At 38.9% G+C, this 20,646-nt stretch overlaps 1 protein-coding gene across 6 annotated transcripts in view; it reads right to left on the bottom strand.

The window, feature by feature from the left end:
• VEPH1 (ventricular zone expressed PH domain containing 1) overlaps positions 1–20,646 on the bottom strand; it is a 288,546-nt gene that overhangs the window by 219,096 nt on the left and 48,804 nt on the right. For all 6 annotated transcript variants that reach the window (XM_070374201.1, XM_070374230.1, XM_070374213.1 and 3 more), the window contains exon 3: positions 18,852–19,067. In XM_070374201.1, coding sequence (XP_070230302.1) covers positions 18,852–19,067 — 216 coding nt within the window. The remainder of the gene's footprint in view (positions 1–18,851; positions 19,068–20,646) is intronic.

Here is a 20,646-nt window from a genome sequence, read left to right as displayed (position 1 = left end):
CCCAAAAGATGTCCTTTTCATTATAGGGGACTGGAATGAAAAAGTAGGAAGTCAAGAAACACCTGGAGTAACAGGCAAATTTGGCCTTGGAATACAGAATGAAGCAAGGCAAAGACCAATAGAGTTTTGCCAAGAGAACGCACTGGTCATAGCAAACATCCTCTTCCAACAACACAAGAGAAGACTCTACACATGGACATCACCAGATGGTCAACACCGAAATCAGATTTATTATATTCTTTGCAGCCAAAGATGGAGAAGCTCTATACAGTCAGCAAAAACAAGACCGGGAGCTGACTGTGGCTCAGATCATGCACTCCTTATTGCCAAATTCAGACTTAAATTGAAAAAAGTAGGGAAAACCACTAGACCATTCAGGTATGACCTAAATCAAATCCCTTATGATTATACAGTGGAAGTGAGAAATAGATTTAAGGGCCTAGATCTGATAGATAGAGTGCCTGATGAACAATGGACAGAGGTTTGTGACATTGTACAGGAGACAGGGATCAAGACCATCCCCATGGAAAAGAAATGCAAAAAAGAAAAAGGGCTGTCTGGGGAGGGCTTACAAATAGCTGGGAAAAGAAGAAAAGTGAAAAACAAAGGAGAAAAGGAAAGATATAAGCATCTGAATGCAGAGTTCCAAAGAATAGCAAGAAGAGATAAGAGAGCCTTCCTCAGTGATCGATGCAAAAAAATAGAGGAAAACAACAGAATGGGAAAGACTAGAGATCTCTTCAATAAAATTAGGGATACCAAGGGAACATTTCATGCAAAGATGGGCTTGATAAAGGACAGAAATGGTATGGACCTAACAGAAGCAGAAGATATTAAGAAGAGGTGGCAAGAATACACAGAACTGTACAAAAAAGATCTTCATGACCCAGATAATCACGATGGAGTGATCACTCACCTAGAGCCAGACATCCTGGAATGTGAAGTCAAGTGGGCCTTAGAAAGCATCACTACGAACAAAGCTAGAGGAGGTGATGGAATTTCAGTTGAGCTACTTCAAATCCTGAAAGATGACGCTGTAAAAGTGATGCACTCAATATGCCAGCAAATTTGGAAAACTCAGCAGTGGCCACAGGACTGGAAAAAGTCAGTTTTCATTCCAATCCCAAAGAAAGGCAATACCAAAGAACGCTCAAACTACTGCACAATTGCACTCATCTCACACATTAGTAAAGTAAAGCTCAAAATTCTCCAAGCCAGGCTTCAGCAATATGTGAACCGTGAAGTTCCAGATGTTCAAGCTTGTTTTAGAAAAGGCAGAGGAACCAGAGATCAAATTGCCAACATCTGCTGGATCATCAAAAAAGCAAGAGAGTTCCAGAAAAACATCTATTTCTGCTTTATTGACTATGCCAAAGCCTTTGACTGTGTGGATCGCAAGAAACTGTGGAAAATTCTGAAAGAAATGGGAATACCAGACCACCTGACCTGCCTCTTGAGAAACCTATATGCAGGTCGGGAAGCAACAGTTAGAACTGGACATGGAACAACAGACTGGTTCCAAATAGGAAAAGGAGTATGTTAAGGCTGTATATTGTCACCCTGCTTATTTAACTTCTATGCAGAGTACACCGTGAGAAACGCTGGGCTGGTAGAAGCACAAGCTGGAATCAAGATTGCCGGGAGAAATATCAATAACCTCAGATATGCAGATGACATGACCCTTATGGCAGTAAGTGAAGAGGAACTAAAAAGCCTCTTGATGAAAGTGAAAGAGGAGAGTGAAAAAGTTGGCTTAAAGCTCAACATTCAGAAAACGAAGATCATGGCATCTGGTCCCATCACTTCATGGGAAATAGATGGAAACAGTGGAAACAGTGTCAGATTTTATTTTTGGGGGGCTCCAAAATCACTGCAGATGGTGATTGCAGCCATGAAATTAAAAGACGCTTACTCCTTGGAAGAAAAGTTATGACCAACCTAGATAGCATATTGAAAAGCAGAGACATTACTTTGCCAACAAAGGTCCGTCTAGTCAAGGCTATGGTTTTTCCAGTGGTCATGTATGGATGTGAGAGTTGGCCTGTGAAGAAAGCTGAGAGCTGAAGAATTGATGCTTTTGAAGTGTGGTGTTGGAGAAGACTCTTGAGAGTCCCTTGGACTGCAAGGAGATCCAACTAGTCTATTCTAAAGGAGACCAGACCTGGGTGTTCACTGGAAGGACTGATGCTAAAGCTGAAACTCCAGTACTTTGGCCACCTCATGCGAAGAGTTGACTCATTGGAAAAGACTCTGATGCTGGCAGGGATTGGGGGCAGTTCGAGAAGGGGATGACAGAGGATGAGATGGCTGGATGGCATCACCAACTCGATGGACATGAGTTTGGGTGAACTCTGGGAGTTGGTGATGGACAGGGAGGCCTGGCGTGCTGCAATTCATGGGGTCGCAAAGAGTTGGACATGACTGAGTGACTGAACTGAACTGAACTGAACTGAACTAATTTTCTCACAGTGAATTTGGTGACTATTTCCTCCCTCCTCACACTTTGGCTCCCTCCCTCATCAAATGACCATCAGCAGTATGAGCAGAGGTGAAGGAAGAGTTAAAAGGCAGAGCTTATTTGGAATCAGTTCTGCTAAGCACTTTGGTTGGTTGGTGAAGAGGCTGTAACTACTGTAACTAGTAGTGAAAATAAAACTAGGCATTGGCTATCAATATTATGATTGTTGGCCTGTCAGTTCTCTAGTTCAGTTCAGTTCAGTTGCTCAGTCGTGTCCAACTCTTTGCGACCCCATGGACTGCAGCACACCAGGCTTCCCTGTCCATCACCAACTCCCAGAGCTTGCTCAAACTCATGTCCATTGAGTCGGTGATGCCATCCAACTATCTCGTCCTCTGTTGTTCCCTTCTCCTCCTGCCTTCAATCTTTTCCAGCAACAGTTTCTTGTCCAGTGAGTTAGTTCTTTGCACCAGGTGGCTAAAGAATTGGATTTCAGCTTCAGCATCAGTCCTTCCAATAATTAATTATTCAGGACTGATTACTTTTAGGATTGACAGGTTGGATCTCCTTGCAGTCCAAGGGACTCTCAAGAGTCTTCTCCAACACCACAGTTCAAAAGCAGCAATTGTTTGGTGTTCAGCTTTCTTTATAGTCCAACTCTCACATCCATACATGACTACTGGAAAAACCATAGCTTTGACAAGACGGACCTTTGTTGGCAAAGTAATGTTTCTGTGTTTTAATATGCTATCTAGATTGGTCATAGTTTTTCTTTCAAGGAGCAAGAGTCTTTTAATTTCATGGCTGCAGTTACCATCTGCAGTGATTTTGGAGCCCAAGAAAATAAAGTCTTTGTTTCCATTGTTTCCCTATCTATTTGCCATGGAGTGATGGGACTAGATGCCATGATCTTAAGTTTTTTTAATGTTGAGCTTTTAAGCCAGCTTTTTCACTCTCTTCTTTCACTTTCATCAAGAGACTCTCTATTCCTCTTCACTTTCTGCCATAAAGGTGGTGTCATCCACGTATCTCAAGTTATTGATATTTCTCCCGGCAATCTTGATTGCAGCTTTCGCTTCATCCAGCCTGGCATTTCGCATGATGTACTCTTCATATAAGTTAAATAAGCAGGATGATAATATACAGCCTTGATGTACTCCTTTCCTGATTTGGAACCAGTCTGTTTTTCCATGTCCAGTTCTAACTGTTGCTTCTTGACCTGCATACAGATTTCTCAGGAGGCAGGTAAGGTGGTTTGGTATTCCCATCTCTTGAAGAATTTTCCACAGTTTGTTGTTATCTACACAGTCAAAGGCTTTGGTGTAATCAATAAAACAGAAGTAGATGTTTTTCTGGAACTCTCTTGCTTTTTCCATGATCCAGCAGATATTGGCAATTTGATCTCTGGTTCCTCTGCCTTTTTAAAATGCAGCTTGAACATCTGGAATTTCATGGTTCACATACTGTTGAAGCCTGGCTTGGAGAATTTTGAGCATTTCTTTGCTAGTGTGTGAGATGAGTACAATTGTGCAGTAGTTTGAACCTTCTTTGGCATTACCCTTTTTTGGTATTGGAATGAAAACTGACTTTTTCCAGTTCTATGAAGACCTACAAGACCTTCTAGTACTAACACCCAAAACAGATGTCCTTTTCATCACAGGGGACTAGAATACAAAAGTAGGACGTTAAGAGCTACCTGGAGTTACAGGCAAATTTGGCTTTGGAGTACAAAATGAAGCAGGGCAAAGGCTAACAGAGTTTTGCCAAGAGAACTCACGGGTCATAGCAAACAGCCTCTTCCAACAACACAAGAGATAACTACACATGGACATCACTAGATGGTTAATACTAAAATCAGAGTGATTATATTCTTTGCAGCCAAAGATGGAGAAGCACTATACAGGCAGCAAAAACAATACCGGGAGCTGACTGTGGCTCAGATCATGAACTCCTTATTGCCAAATTCAGACTTAAATTGAAGAAAGTAGGGGAAACTACTAGACCATTCAGGTATGACCTAAATCAATTCCCTTACAATTATACAGTGGAAGTGACAAATAGATTCAAGGGATTAGATTTGATAGAGTGCCTGAAGAACTATGGATGGAGGTTTGTGACACTGTACAGGAGGCAGTGATCCAGACTATTCCCAAGAAAAAGAAATGTAAAAAGGCAAAATGGCTGTCTGAGGAGGCCTTTCCAATATTTGTAAGAAATACAATATTTCTTACAAGAGAAAAGAAGAGAATGTAAAGGCAAAGGAGAAATACCCATCCGAATGCAGAGTTCCAAAGAATAGCAAGGAGAGATAAGAAAGCCTTCCTCAGTGATCAATGGAAAGAAATAGAGGAAAAGAATAGAATGGGAAAGACTAGAGATCTCTTCAAGAAAATTAAAATACCAAGGGGATATTTCATACAAAGATGGGCACAGAAAAGGAGAGAAACGGTATGGACCTAATAGAAGCAGAAGATATTAAAAAGAGGTGGCAATAATACAATGAAGAACTATACAAAAAAGATCTTTATGACCCAGATAACCATGATGGTGTGATCACTCACATAGAGCCAGACATCCTGGAATGTGAAGCCAAGTGGATCTTAGGAAACATCACTACAAACAATACTCATGGAGGTGTTAGAATTCCAGTTGAGCTATTTCAAATCCTAAAAGATGATGCTATGAAAGTGCCACACTCAATATGCCAGCAAATTTAAAAAACTCAGCAGAAGCCACAGGACTGGAAAAGATCAGTTTTCAGTTCTCTAGAATTTCATTCTAATCCATCAGCTAAGTCAGTAGTTACAACCTCCTGAAATGTGAAGTCAAGTGGGCATTAGAAAGCATCACTACGAACAAAGCTAGTGGAGGTGATGGAATTCCAGTTGAGCTATTTCAAATCCTGAAAGATGATGCTGTGAAAATACTGCACTTAATATGCCAGAAAATTTAGAAAACTCAGCAGTGGCCACAGGACTGGAAAAGGTCAGTTTTCATTCCAATCCCAAAGAAAGGCAATGCCAAAGAACGCTCAAACTACCACACAACTGCACTCATCTCACACACTAGTAAAGTAAAGCTCAAAATTCTCCAAGCCAGGCTTCAGCAATACGTGAACCGTGAACTTCCAGATGTTCAAGCTGGTTTTAGAAAAGGCAGAGGAACCAGAGATCAAATTGCCAACATCCGCTGGATCATGGAAAAAGCAAGAGAGTTCCAGAAAAACATTTATTTCTGCTTTATTGACTATGCCAAAGCCTTTGACTGTGTGGATCACAATAAACTGTAGAAAATTCCAAAAGAAATAGGAATACCAGACCACCTGACCTGCCTCTTGGGAAACCTACATGCAGGTCAGGAAGCAACAGTTAGAACTGGGCATGGAACAACAGACTGGTTCCAAATAGGAAAAGGAGTTCGTCAAGGCTGTATATTGTCAGCCTGCTTATTTAACTTCTATGCAGAGTACACCATGAGAAATGCTGGGCTGGAAGAAGCACAACCTGGAATCAAGATTGCCGGGAGAAATATCAATAACCTCAGATATGCAGATGACACCACCCTTATGGCAGAAAGTGAAGAGGAACTAAAAAGCCTCTTGATGAAAGTGAAAGAGGAGAGTGAAAAAGTTGGCTTAAAGCTCAACATTCAGAAAACGAAGATCATGACATCTGGTCCCATCACTTCATGGGAAATAGATGGGGAAACAGTGGAAACAGTGTCAGATTTTATTTTTGGGGGGCTCCAAAATCACTGCAGATGGTGATTGCAGCCATGAAATTAAAAGACGCTTACTCCTTGGAAGAAAAGTTATGACCAACCTAAATAGCATATTGAAAAGCAGAGACATTGCTTTGCCAACAAAGGTCTGCCTAGACAAGGCTACAGTTTTTCCAGTGGTCATGTATGGATGTGAGAGTTAGCCTGTGAAGAAAGCTGAGAGTTGAAGAATTGATGCTTTTGAACTGTGATGTTGGAGAAGACTCTTGAGAGTCCCTTGGACTGCAAGGAGATCCAACCAGTCCATTCTAAAGGACATCAGTCCTGGGTGTTCATTGGAAGGACTGATGCTGAGGCTGAAACTTCAATACTTTGGCCACCTCATGTGAAGAGTTGACTCATTGGAAAAGACTCTGATGCTGCGAGGGATTGGGGGCAGGAGGAGAAGGGGATGACAGAGCATGAGATGGCTGGATGTCATCACTGTGATGGACATGAGTTTGGGTAAACTCCAGGAGTTGGTGATGGACAGGGAGGCCTGGCATGCTGTGATTCATCGGGTCACAAAGAGTTGGACACGACTGAGCGGCTGAACTGAACTAGGTCAATTTTTATTTTCTTCAATCATCTTCAGATGTGCATTTATCCTAGAATATAATGTCCTTTGTTGGGTGTGTGTGGGGAGTATATTCTCTTTCATGATTTTTCCGGAGACAAAGAAATAAGCATTGGCCAACTCCATATAGAACTCTGGTCAGAGGAAGCTGTGGTTTGAAATAGGTACTTCCCAATAGAGGCAGGACTACAAATGGAGGTTGCTTGTATTGTTAAGCCCATTTTATAGATGGCGAAACAGAGGCTTAGAGAGATAAAATAGCTTGTCAATCACTCACTGATATGACATAAAGAACACCTGACCCTAAGGCCTTCAAGTTCAAAACTCTTTGTTCTTCTAGCTCTCGGCATCTCCTAAGGAAGTCAGAATTTTACACTAGGAGATGATCTGAGAGATCACCTTACAGATGTCTAAACGCATGGAGTGGATTGCCAAGAGAGTATCACCCAAGGCAAAAGAAACCAGAACTCAGAAAACATGCTTCACACATGTATGGATTCTGTATTAAGGAAGGTATAGAAGTTGAATTCTAGAATTTTAAAAATTATTTTAAGATAAATGAGAGTTGGACTGTGAAGAAGGCTGAGCGCCGAAGAATTGATGCTTTTGAACTGTGGTGTTGGAAAAGACTCTTGAGAGTCCCTTGGACTGCAAGGAGATCCAACCAGTCTATTCTAGAGATCAGCTGGGGGGGTTCTTTGGAAGGACTGATGCTGAAGCTGAAACTCCAGTACTTTGGCCACCTCATGCGATGAGTTGACTCAATGGAAAAGACTCTGATGCTGGGAGGGATTGGGGGCAGGAGGAGAAGGGGATGACAGAGGATGAGATGGCTGGATGGCATCACTGACTCGATGGACATGAGTTTGAGTGAACTCCAGGAGTTGGTGATGGACAGGGAGGCCTGGCGTGCCGCGATTCATGGGGTTACAAAGAGTCGGACATGACTGCGTGATTGAACTGAACTGAAACGAGGTAAGTTCATACAGTTAGGGACCAAGAAAAGAAACAATTTAAAATACTTCTACTAAAAGTAGAATAGGAATGGACACTTGATGTAGGTTTGAACCTAGGTTGAAAAAGATTATTTAGGGGGAAAAAAAGGCAGAAAGATTGTGTGTGTGAGGGAACATATTTAGCTTGAAATGACAGTGAAATGCCCGGGGAAAAAATGGCAAAGGACATAGGGAGAGGAACTGGTGGACACTTGCTTGATTTAGATAGCATGATATTGGGATTGCTTATCTTGGGAGGTAAGTTGGGTGGAGGGAATCTGTGCTTGTATAGCTAAAAATGCTAAGTGGTTGACTTTAAAGTTGATCTACTGTTTTATTTTACTAACACACACACACATACACTCACATACACACACACACACGAGAATGAGTCATCTGGATTTGCCCATGTTTCCCACAAGAACCTATTTTACAAGTAGGACAAAATCTTCTTTTCAATGTTTATTGCACAACAAAAAGTTCCCCTTGAAGTCTGATGAAAGCCAAATGCCAAGGCTAAGACCACAGCCTTGCCTTTGGTTCATGGCGGGGGGTGGGGGGTAGCTGACTTTCTGGGATCACATCCCCAGGGGTAGCCTCGACAACTTGTTGCACTATGCTCTGAAAAAAGCAAGTTTGCCTCAGGGCTTTCCGCCTTGCATTATTATACCTTCTGCTGCTCAGAGCGTGCACAATGGACACCCTGTGCCCACACCGGCCCTACAGGCTGGAATCATCCACTCTGGGACTCACTGGTCTCTCTGAACCAATATAGCTAACTTTTAGCCCTGTTCTCTGTCCCTTTCCAAAACACCAGTGCTTGTCCTCAGGGGCCTGCTCTCAACAATCTTACAAACTCTCTGACACTGAATCATTGATCAGCAGTGAGTTTCATGTTTGGGTTTTTTTCTTTTTATAGTTCTTAGCCCATTCTGGAGCCTCTACTGAATTAACTGATGATTCCCATACATTGTTCTTGTAAAGGCAGCAAGTAAATTAAATCTAATTATTAATTTGTTTTGTTGTGACTTTTTTTTTAATTTCAAAAAGTAGAATTCTTTGTGATTAGTTATACATACACTATTTTTGAAATTATTTTCTATTATAGGTTATTACAAGATATTGACTACAGTACTATACAGTAAGCCCTGTGCTATACAGTAAACCTTTGTTGCTTGCTGCATATGTATTTTTTAAAGTTAGAAATCTAGCATTCTGTTCATACTAAGTCAAACAAGTAGAATCAAAATGTAATTTTTTTAGTTAGGCAAAAATTTGTAAGGTTTCTAAAATATATATATTATACATATTATTTATATTATGTATACAAGAGCTTTTCTACTATATTTGATAAAGGCTTGCTAGAGAAGATGGAGAAATTGGAAAACATAAACTAAATGAAATGACAGCTCTGAAGAGTTTCATGTTTTTATCTGATCCCCACCACCTTCTTTTTAAGTAGGAGACATAATGACTTCCAGAATGAAACATCTCTTTATGTTAGAATGTGGGGTATTCTGGAATGACAGGCTGCTCAGTTCTCTGATCTCAGTCTCATTTCACAAATCTGGACTACGAGACAATCTGTTTTTTCTGCCTGGAATGCTTTCTCACTGAACTTTTCCTACTTGGCAAAACTACCAGTAGTTGCTCATAACTCTTTCAAATTTGATCTCCATCCAGAAAGGCTTCCAGACTCTCTAGAACTGTGTTAACACACAGTCATGTGAAGACCCTGAGCCTCTGGAAAGAGACTAGTGCAAGGTAATCTGTGCTAATGCACACAGTAGATTTATGTGACTTGGTATACAAAAAACAAGTAAAATGGTTCATTGATTTTCACACCAATTACATGTTTACATTTTGGATATACTGGATGAAGGAAAACATAGTATTGAATTCATTTCATTTGTTTCTTTTCACTTCTTTTTGATGTGGCTATTAAAAAATTTTAAGTCCCACATATGGCTCATGTTTGCAGCTTACATTTTATTTCTATTGGATAGGGCTGCCAGAGTCTAGACCATTAGTTTTGAAATCACAGGGGGAGCTGGAGAATGCCGCTGATCTGTGAGTTTCTGTCTGAAAATTTGTGAATGGTAATTTGGAGTGAAGTAATTTAGGTTTCTGATGTGTCAATAACATAGTCAAGAATAATCAACAAACAAGGGGTTACTAGCAGTCACCAGGAGAGGGGTGGAGGGGCAATATAGGGGAGTGGGATGTAAAAACTGTCAGGTGTAAGACAGGCTCAATGATGTACTGTACAACATGCGGAATATAGCCAATATTTTGTAGTAATATAAATTGAGTGCAACCTTTAAAACTGTATGAAAAATAAAATAAAAAAGTAATAAATAAGCAAGATAAAAATAAAAGAATAATCAATGAAGAATTAGGTCTTTGTTGTTACACACAACAGCATTAATCTTCCATTAATTTTGCTGAAATACCCATTTCTTCCCTTTCCGTCTCTAACCCTGGGGACAAAGGAAAACAGTGTGACAGTGTGTATGCACGTGTGCTAAGTCACCTCAGTCGTGTCTGACTCTGTGTGACCCTATGGACTGCAGCCCCCCAGGCTCTTCTGTCCCTGGGATTCTCCAGGCAAGAATACTGGAGTGGGTTGCCAGGCCCTTCTCCAGGGGATCTTCCCAACCCAGCAACTGAACCCACATATGTCTCCTGAGGACAGTATGTGTAGAGTCTTATTTTTTCAGTTGACTAGCCCCTGGACTGAGCAAACAAAATGTAATACGTTCAGAGCAGAATAAAAAAAAAAACAATGAAAAGAAATGAGGACAGTCTCTGAGACCTCTGGGACAATATTTGAATTATAGGGGCCCAGAAAAAGAAGAGAAAGAGTCTAGGAAGATATTTGAAGGATTATAGTTGAAAACTTCCCTACCATGGGAAAGGAAAGAGCTACCCACATCCAGGAAGCACAGAGTCCCACACATGATAAACCCAACACATGAAAACATGTATTAATTAAACTAACAAAAATTAAATACAAAGAAAAATATTAAAAATCATCAAGGGAAAAGCAACAAATAACACACAAGGGAATCCCCGTAAGGTTATCAGCTGATTTTTCTTCAGATTTTTGCAGGCCAATGGAAGGGAAAAACCTAACAAAGGTCTACCCAGCAAAGGTCTCATTCAGGTTGAATACAGAAATCGAAAGCTTTACAGACAAGCAAGCTAAGAGAATTCAGCATCACCAAACCAGCTTTACAACAAATGCAAAAGAAACTTCTCTAGGCAGGAAACAAAACAGAAGAAAAAGACCTACAAGAAAAACCCAAAACAGTTAAGAAAATGGTAATAGGAACAGACATATAGATAATTAATGTAAATGGACTAAATGCTCTAGCCAAAAGACCCAGACTGAATAGACACAAAAATAAGACCTGTATATATGCTGTTTGGGGCTTCCCTGGTAGCTCAGCTGGTAAAGAATCTGCCTGCAATGCCGAAGTCTGTAGTTCAATTCTTGAGTTGGGAAGATACCCTAGAGAAGGGATAGGCTACCCACTCCAGTATTCTTGGGCTTCCCTGGTGGCAATGTAAAGAATCTGCTTGCAATGCAGGAGACCTGGGTTCAATCCCTGGGTTGGGAAGATACCCTGGAAGAGGGCATGGCAACCACTCCAGTATCCTTGCCTGGAGAATTGCATGGACAGCAGAGCCTGGTGGGTACAGTCCATGGGGTCACAAAGATTTGGACAGGACTGAGCAACTAAGCTTCCTTGGTGGCTCAGATGGTAAAGCATCTGCCTGCAATATGGGAGACTTGAGTTTGATCCCTGGGTCGGGAAGATCCCCTGGAGAAGGAAATAGCAACCCATTCCAATTCTCTTGCCTGGAAAATTCCATGGATGGAGGAGCCATGGGGTTGCAAAGAGTTGGACATGACTGAGCGACTTCATGCATGAGCAACTAAGCACAGCACAGCACATACACTATCTACAAAAGACCCACTTCAGATCCAGAGACATATGCAGACTCAAAGTGAGGTGGGTAGAATAAGATATTCCACGCAAATGAAAATCAAAAGAAAGCTGTAGAAGTAATACTCACATCAGACAAAATAGACTTTAAAATAAAGACTATTACATGAGATATGAAAGGACACTACATAATGATCAAGGGATCAATCTAAGAAGACATAACAAATGTATATATTTATGCACTCAACAAAGGAGCATCTTAATACAAGGCAAATGCTGACAGCCATAAAAGTGGACATTGACAGCAATAAAATAATAGTAAGGGATTTTAACAATCCACTTACACCAATGGATAGATCATTCAAACCAAAAATTAATGAGGAAACACAAGCCTTAAATGACACATTAGACCAGATAGAGATAGTTGGTATTTATAGGACATTCCATACGAAAGCAGCAAAATACACTTTCCTCTCAAGTGCACACAGAACACTCTCCAGGATAGATCATACCTTGGGTCACAAATCAGCCTTGGTAAGTTTAAGAAAACTGAAATCATGTCAAGCATCTTTTCTGACTGCTCTGAGATCAGAAATCAATTGCAGTGAAAAAAACTGTAAAAAACACAAACACATGTAGGCTAAATGATATGTTACTAAACAACCAAGAGATCACTGAAGAAATCAAAGAGGAAATAAAAAAATTCCTAGAAACAAAAGACAATGAACGTATGATGACCCCACAACTATGGGATGTAGCAAAAGAAGTTCTAAGAGGGATGTTTATAGCAATACAACCCTACTTCAAGAAACAAAGAAAATCTCACATAAACTAACCTTACACCTAAATCAACTAGAAAAAGAACATACAAAACCCAAAGTTAGTAGAAGGAAAGAAATCATAAAGATCAGAGCAGAAATAAATGAAATAAAAATGAAGAAAACAAGAGCAAAAATCAATGAAACTAAATGCTGGTTCTTTGAGAAGATAAACAAAATCAATAAACCTTTGGCCAGACTCATCAAAAAGTAAGGAGAGGACTCAAGTCAAAATTAGAAATGAAAAAGAAGTCACAACTGACACTGCAGAAATACAAAGGATCATAAGGGACTACTACAAGCAACTATATGCCAACAAAACGGACAACCTGGAAGAAATGGACAAATTCTTAGAAAAACACAGCCTTTGAGGACTGAACCAGGAAGAAACAGAAAATATGAAAAGACTGTTTACAAGTAATGAAATTGAAACTGTGATTCAAAATCTTCCAACAAATAAAAGTCCAGGACCAGGTGGTTTCACAGGCAAATTCTAGCAAACATTTAGAGAAGAGCTGACACCTATCCTTCTCAAACTCTTTTTAAAAACTGCAAAGGGAGGAATACTTCCAAGCACATTCTATGAGGTCACCATCACCCTGATGTCTTTGTCTCTTTGACAAGAGATTTCACAAAGAAAAGAAAATAACAGGCCAATATATATGATGACCATAGATGTAAAAATCCTCAACAAAATACTAGGAATCCAAATCCAACAACATACTAAAAGAATCATACACTATGATCAAGTGGAATTTATCCCAGGCATGTATGAATTCTTTAATATATGTGAATCAATCAATAGGCTAGAACACACTAATAAACTGAAGAATAAAAACCATTTGATCATCTCAATAGATGCATAAAAAGCTTTTGACAAAATTCAACAACCATTGTGATTAAAAAAAAAAAAACTAACATAATAAAGGCCTTATATGACAAACGCACAGCTAACATTCTCAATGGTGAAAAACTGAAAGCATTTCCTTTAAGATCAGGAACACTTCAAGGCTGTCCACTCCTGCCACTATTCTTCAACACAGTTTTGAAAGTCCTAGCTAGGGCAATCAGAGAAATAAAGAAATAAACGAATCCAAATTGGAAAAGAAGAAGTAGAACTGTCACTGTTTGCAGATTACATGATATTATGCATAGAAAAACCCTAAAGACACCATTAGAAAACTACAAGATTTAATCAATGAATTTAGTAAAATTGTAGGATACAAAATTAATGCACAGAAATCTCTTGCATTCCTATATACTTCAATGAAAGATAAGAAAGAGAAATTAAGTAAACAACCTCTTTTATCATTACAACAAAAAGAATAAAATACCTAGGAATAAATTTACCTAAGGAGGCAAAAGACCTGTACTCAGAAATCTGTAAGATACTGATAAAAGAAATCAAAGACAACACAAACAGATCGAGAGAGAAACCATGTTCTTGGACTGAAACAATCAATATTGTGAAAGTGTCTGTACTACCCAAAGCAATCTATAGGTTCAATGTAATCCCTATCAAATTTCCAATGGCATTTTTCACAGAATTAAAACAAAAAATTTTACAATTTGTATGGAAACACAGAAGACCATGAATAGCCAAAGCAATCCTGAGAAAGAAAAATGGAGCTAGAGGAATAAGGCTCTTTACTTCAGACAGTACTACAAAGCTACATTGATTAAGACAGTATGATGTTGGCACAAAAACAGAAATATAGATCAATGGAATAGGATAGAAAGTCCAGAGGAAAAAAAACATACTCCTAAGGTCATCTAATCTACGACAAAGGAGGCTGGAATATACAATGGAAAAAAACCAGTCTTTTCAATAAGTGGTGCTGGGAAAATTGTTCAGCTATATGTAAAAGAATGAAATTAGAATACTATATAATACAATACACAAAAATAAACTCAAAATGGATTAAAGACCTAAATGTAAGGCCAGACACTATAAAACTCTTAGAATGAAAACATAGGCAGAACATTCTTTAACATACATCACAGGAAGATCTCTTTTGACCTACCTCCTACAGTAATGAAAATAAAAACGAAAGTAAATAAATGGCACCTAATTAAACTTAAAAGCTTTTGCATAGCAAAAGAAACCAGGAACAAGGCCAAAAAACAACTCTCAGAATGGGAAGAAATGTTCGCAAATGAAGCAACTGACAAGGAATTAAGCTCCAAAATATATGAACAGCTCATTTAGCTCAAAAAAAAAAAAAAATCCCAATTTTCTCCAAAGAAAACATATAGATGGCCAACAAACACATGAAAAGATGTTCAACATCACTATTTATTAGAGAAATGCAAATAAAAACTACAATGAAGTATCACCTCACACAAGTCAGAATGGCTTTTATCAAAGAATCTATAAACAATAAATGCTGGAGAGGGTGTGGAGAAAAAGGAACCCTCTTGCACTGATGGTGGGAATGTAAACTGCTACAGTCACTATGGAAACAGTATGGAGGTACCTTAAGAAACTAAAAATAGAACTTCCATATGACCCAGCAATCCCACCACTGAGCAAAGAAAATCATGATTCAAAAGGATATATGCACCTCAGTGTTCATTGCAGCACTATATATAATAGCCAGGACATAGAATCAACCTAAATGCCCATTACTAGAGAATGGATAAAGAAGATGTGGTACATATACACAATGGACTATTACTCAGCCATAAAAACGAACAAAATTATATAATTTGAAGATGTGGCTGGACCAAGAGACTGTCATACAGAGTGAAGTCAGAAAAACACATATTGTATATTAATGCATGTATGTGAAATCTGGAAAATGGTATAAACGATCTTATTTGCAAAAGAGAAATAGAGACACAGACGTAGAGAACAAATGTATGGACACCAAGTGGGGGAAATGGTGAATGGGATGAATTTGGAGACTGTGATTAACATATATATATATATATTACTATGTATAAAACAAGCAATGAATGAGAACCTACTACATAGCTCAGGGAACTCAGTGCTCTATGGTGACCTAAATGGGAAAGAAATCCAAAAAAGAGGGAATATATGGCTGATTCACTTTGCTGTACAACCAAAACTGACACAGCATTGTAAAGCAACTATATCCCAATAATAAATAAATAAAAGTAATGTTCCTATATGAAACAAGCTTCTCTCTGTGGCCAGGAGGACCGTAGATAATAGTATACCAAGATGTACTGGGAAAGTGCACTGAGATGGTTGTTAGGCTGCTAGCCTGACTCCTCAGCAACATAAGCCTCAGTGAAAGTGGAAGGTGAAAGTCTCTTTGCAATCCACAATGCCACACCAAATCAGAGAAGACTATTTGGGTTTTAAAACCATTACCTGCCAATAAAAACAGAAACATAGATCAATGGAACAAGATAGAAAGCCCAGAGGTAAGCCATGCACCTATGGACACCTTATCTTTGACAAAGGAGACAAGAATATACAGTAGGGCAATGATAGTCTCTTCAAAAAGTGGTGTTGGAGAACTGGATACGTGAACCTTTACACGTATCCAACTACACGTAAAAGAATGAAATTAGAACACTTCCTAACACCATACACAAAGATAAACTCAAAACAGATTAAAGACCTAAATATAAGACCAGAAACTATAAAAACTCTTAGAAGAAAATATAGAGAGAACCCTCTATGACATAAATCATAGCAAGCTCCTCTAGACCCACCTCCTAGAATAATCAAAATAAAAACAAAAATAAACAAGTGGGATCTAATTAAATTTAAAAGCTTTTTCACAGCAAAGGAAACTATAAAGTGAAAAGAAAGCCCTCAGAATGAGAGAAAATAATAGCAAATGAAACAATTGACAAAGGATTAATTTCCAAAATATATAAGTAGCTTATACAACTCAATATCAGAAAAACAAACAACCTAATCAAAAAGCAGGCAAAAGACATAAACAGACATTTCTCCAAAGAATACATACATATACTTAATAAACACATGAAAAGATGTTCAACATTGTTTATTATTAGAGAAATGCAAATCAAAACTAAAAGGGGTATCACCTCACACTGGTCAGAATGGCCATCATCAAAAAACCACAAACCATAAGGCTGGAAAAGGTGTGGAGAAAAGGGAACCCTCTTGCACAGCAGGTGGGAACAGAAATTGATAGAGCCACTATGAAGACAGTATGGAGATTCCTTAAAAAACTAGGAATAAAACTACCATGTGTGTGTTAATCACTCAGTCATGTCCGACTCTTTGTAACCCTTTGGACTGTAGCTCACCAGGCTCCTCTGCCCATGGAAGTCTCCAGGCAAGAATATTGGAGTGGGAAGCCATTCTCTTTTTTTAGGGAATCTTCTTGACCCAGGGATCAAACCCAGATCTTCTGCATTGCAGGCAGATTCTCTACCATCTGAGCCACCAGCGAAGCTCAAAACTACCATATGACCCAGCAATTCCACTTCTAGGCATATACCCTGAGGAAACCAAAACTGAAAAAGACACATGCACCCCAGCGTTCACTGCAGAACTATTTACAGTAGCAAGGACATGGAGGCAAACTAGAGGTCCATCCACAGACAAATGGGTAAACAAGCTGTGGTACATATATACTATGGAATACTACTCAGCCGTAAAAAGGAACGCATCTGAGTTAGTTCTAATGAGGTCGATGAACCTAGAGACTATTATACAGAGTGAAGTAAGTCAGAAAGAGAAAAACAAATATACATTAACACACATACATGGAATCTAGAAAGATGGTGCTGATGAACCTATTTGCAAGGCAGCAATGGAGATGCAGACATAAAGAACAGACTTATGAACCCAGGCGGGATTGCTGGGAGGAAGGAGAGGGTGAGATGAATGGAGAGAGTAGCACTGAAGCATAAATACTACCATATGTAAAATAGATACCCAAATTTGCTATATGACTCAGGGAACTCAAACCAGGGCTCTGTAATAACCTAGAAGGGTGGGGAAGGGTGGGAAGTGGGAGGGAGGTTCAAGATGGAGGGGACATATGTATATCTGATTCATGTTGATGTATGGCAGAAATGAAACCAACAGTGTAAAGCAATTATCCTTCAACCAAAAATAAACAAATTTTAAATAAACCATTACATGCCAAGACCATGTCTTTGTTGAACCTAGTAGACAGTGCTAATTAATTGTTTATTATTAATATAGCCTTTCAGTAAAAGAGAATCAGTGGAACCACTACTCCAGCATGCTAATTAATTCTGCATAAAAAGAAGGGTTAATCTCTACTTTAAAACATTGTGTTCAGTCACTCAGTTGTGTCCAACTCTTTGCAATCTCATGGACTGTAGCTCTCCAGGCTCCTCTGTCCATGAAGATTCTCCAGGCAAGAATACTGGAGTGGTTGCCAAGTCCTCCTCCAGGAATCTTCCCAACCCAGGGGTCAAACCCAGGTCTCCAGCATTGCAGGCAGATTCTTTACCATCTGAGCCACCAGGGAAGCACAAGAATACTGGAATGGGTAGCCTATACCTTCTCCAGAGGATCTTCCCGACCCAGGAATTGAACCAGGGTCTTCTGCATTGCAGGTGGATTCTTTACCAGCTGAGCTATCAGAGAAGCTCACTTTAAAACATTAATCATGGAAAGTAAACTGAAATGTGGCCAGAAGAAAAAAAGAAATGCCTATCAATATTACTGGTTGGTAAAATTTGTTATCTGCATTTTATAAGGAGGAAACTGTGGCTTAGAAATTATGTAACTTGGCCAACATTTCAATTTTACATAATTAGTTTGTGATTGAGCCAAAATTCCAAAGTCATGTTTATGCCAGCAGGAAGAATTTGAATACAGTTGGAAGAGGCAGATGTCATCATGGAAAATTCACAGTATATACAGAAATGCACTTTCCAATGACTTAGCCACTTCCCTCCACATATTTCAAGCTCATTATCCCTCAATTCAGAGGTTACCCCCTCTTTGGGTCTCCTTGGATGAAAAAGAGCTCTCCTTTTCTTAATTTTCCAATATTTCTCATTCAGATCTGGACACACAGTGCTTTATTGTTAGCTTTTTATATGTACATGTCTTGTCTCTCCAAATAGACTAGAGCTTGCTTACTTCGAATTCCCCACAGCATGTCTTGCTGAGTGGGGGCTCAGTAGAACCTTCTTAGATTATTAATTACCAGTCTGCTCGGCTTAGCTATTGATGGTTTGTGGTGTCTTTTTACAGTATCTGAACACTACAGAAACACTGGCTCTTGGTTCAGAGACACCAGGTGTTCAACTAAGCTGCCAAGCCAGTATCAAATAGCATGATGCTGAACACAGACATACCTGTAAAATGCAACTCATGATATCAGATGCGATTTTTGCATGGGGAGTGTCTTCATCTTTCCCAGAGGGCCTCAGGTTGTGTTCCAAGCAGGAGTCCCAGAGCCCCACAAGGGCCTTTGCGTGCTTTTCAATCGACTCTGTCTCTCTGATGGCTGTTGTAATTCGTGTGATACAGATTTCAACCACTGCTTGGTCATTGTTATTGGTTTGGTAATCCTGTTTGAAAGAACAGCTTCATGTTAAATACTACTCTGGAAAATTACAAAGAACCTACAGAATATGAGTTCAATCATATAGCAAATGGGTTTGCCACATTGTGGCTAAGGCATAAGGTTGTAAAACCCAATAAAAGATCTTCTTCCTTGGAGATGAGAACCTTGTGGATGAGGTAGATTTGCAAACATGCTAAAATGGAGCAGGTTTGTACTATCACAGATACACAGACAGGGAGCTTAATTATTCACTTGCAAGCAGGCTCAAATTTCATGCTATTTTAAAGTTCATTAGAGGTGAGGGTTTACTTTTGGCTCTGATATTTCAACAACTTTTGTGAAATGTTTCAATTACCCTACAATTTCTCCTCACAAGTTTTCTCTTTCTGTACACAACAGAAATCTTTTCAGCTCTCCCTTTTCTATTAAAATAACCACCAAATCCTTTAAAGTATTCCCCAACCGAATTTCCCTCTGTTCCCCTGTTTTAATTCTTCCTCAAATACCTAATCCTCTTTATTGAGCAAAAATATGATCTTATAAAACACCTAAATGTGAAAACTAGGCCCATCACTTTAATTTGGAAAATTGGCCCGACTGTGAACTCTGTGTGGTGGATTAACTCTTACACTGTCATGTACCATTAGAGCCAGACACTGATGGGGCTCTTCTGTCCAACTGCAAGTTCAAGCTTGATCTTTTTTCTATTACAACTAATGTTGCAGTAAACATCTTAGGCACGAAACCGTCTCCATGATGTAGATTATGTATAGCCTAGATTCTTCAGAAGTGGAAATTTCCGAGACAAAACTCAGGAACATTTTAAGGCTTGTGATACACACTGCCAAACTATTTTCCAGAAAGGTCTTACTAATTTATACTTCCATCAGCTGGGTGAAAGCAAGCTTTGTCCGTTGTACCTTTGCAAGAACAGAGTATTTTTAATTTTTGGTAATTTTATACCTGAAAAACAGTATCTCATTGCTATTTTCCTTGGAATTTCTTGATCAGAAGTAAGGTTGAATATTTTCAACATCTTTATTTGTCATTTGTATTTCCTCCCATGTATTTCCTCCCATGCCCACTGTACCCCATGTCTATTTTTCCTTAGATGACTTCATTTTTTTTTTTTGGCTTTTCTTTGGTGAAATAATATTTTTTTCTATCAAGGATATTAAGTCAGCTTTTGACATACTGGTTGTGAATATGTTTCCATGTTACATTATTTTTAGGCTTTTTTTGCTGCTATTTACTGACATGCTAAGGTTTTAGATAGCCAAATCTGTCAATCTTTGGGACTTTTTTTTTTTCTTTTTTAACTGGAAATTTAAGTTGGTTAAATTATGTTTTTAAAAGATAATACATGAACATGATACAAAAATAAAAGTGATACAAAGAAAAGATTTTCAGTGAAAACTGTCTCCATCTCAGTTCCCTTTCCTGGGGAAACCATGCTCACCAATTTCTCATATTTGACAAGAAAAGTCCAAGTTGATATAAATATCCATCTATACTCACTCCTTTCTTTCTTTGTGATTCCTTTAATAGCTTTTTAAATTTCACATTTTCTTTATTCATAGATT

Source organism: Bos mutus, chromosome 1 (assembly GCF_027580195.1).
Source record: "Bos mutus isolate GX-2022 chromosome 1, NWIPB_WYAK_1.1, whole genome shotgun sequence".
NCBI lineage: Eukaryota > Metazoa > Chordata > Mammalia > Artiodactyla > Bovidae > Bos > Bos mutus.
Note: the sequence above shows the minus strand (reverse complement) of the source record. Positions and strands in the feature narration are given on the sequence as shown.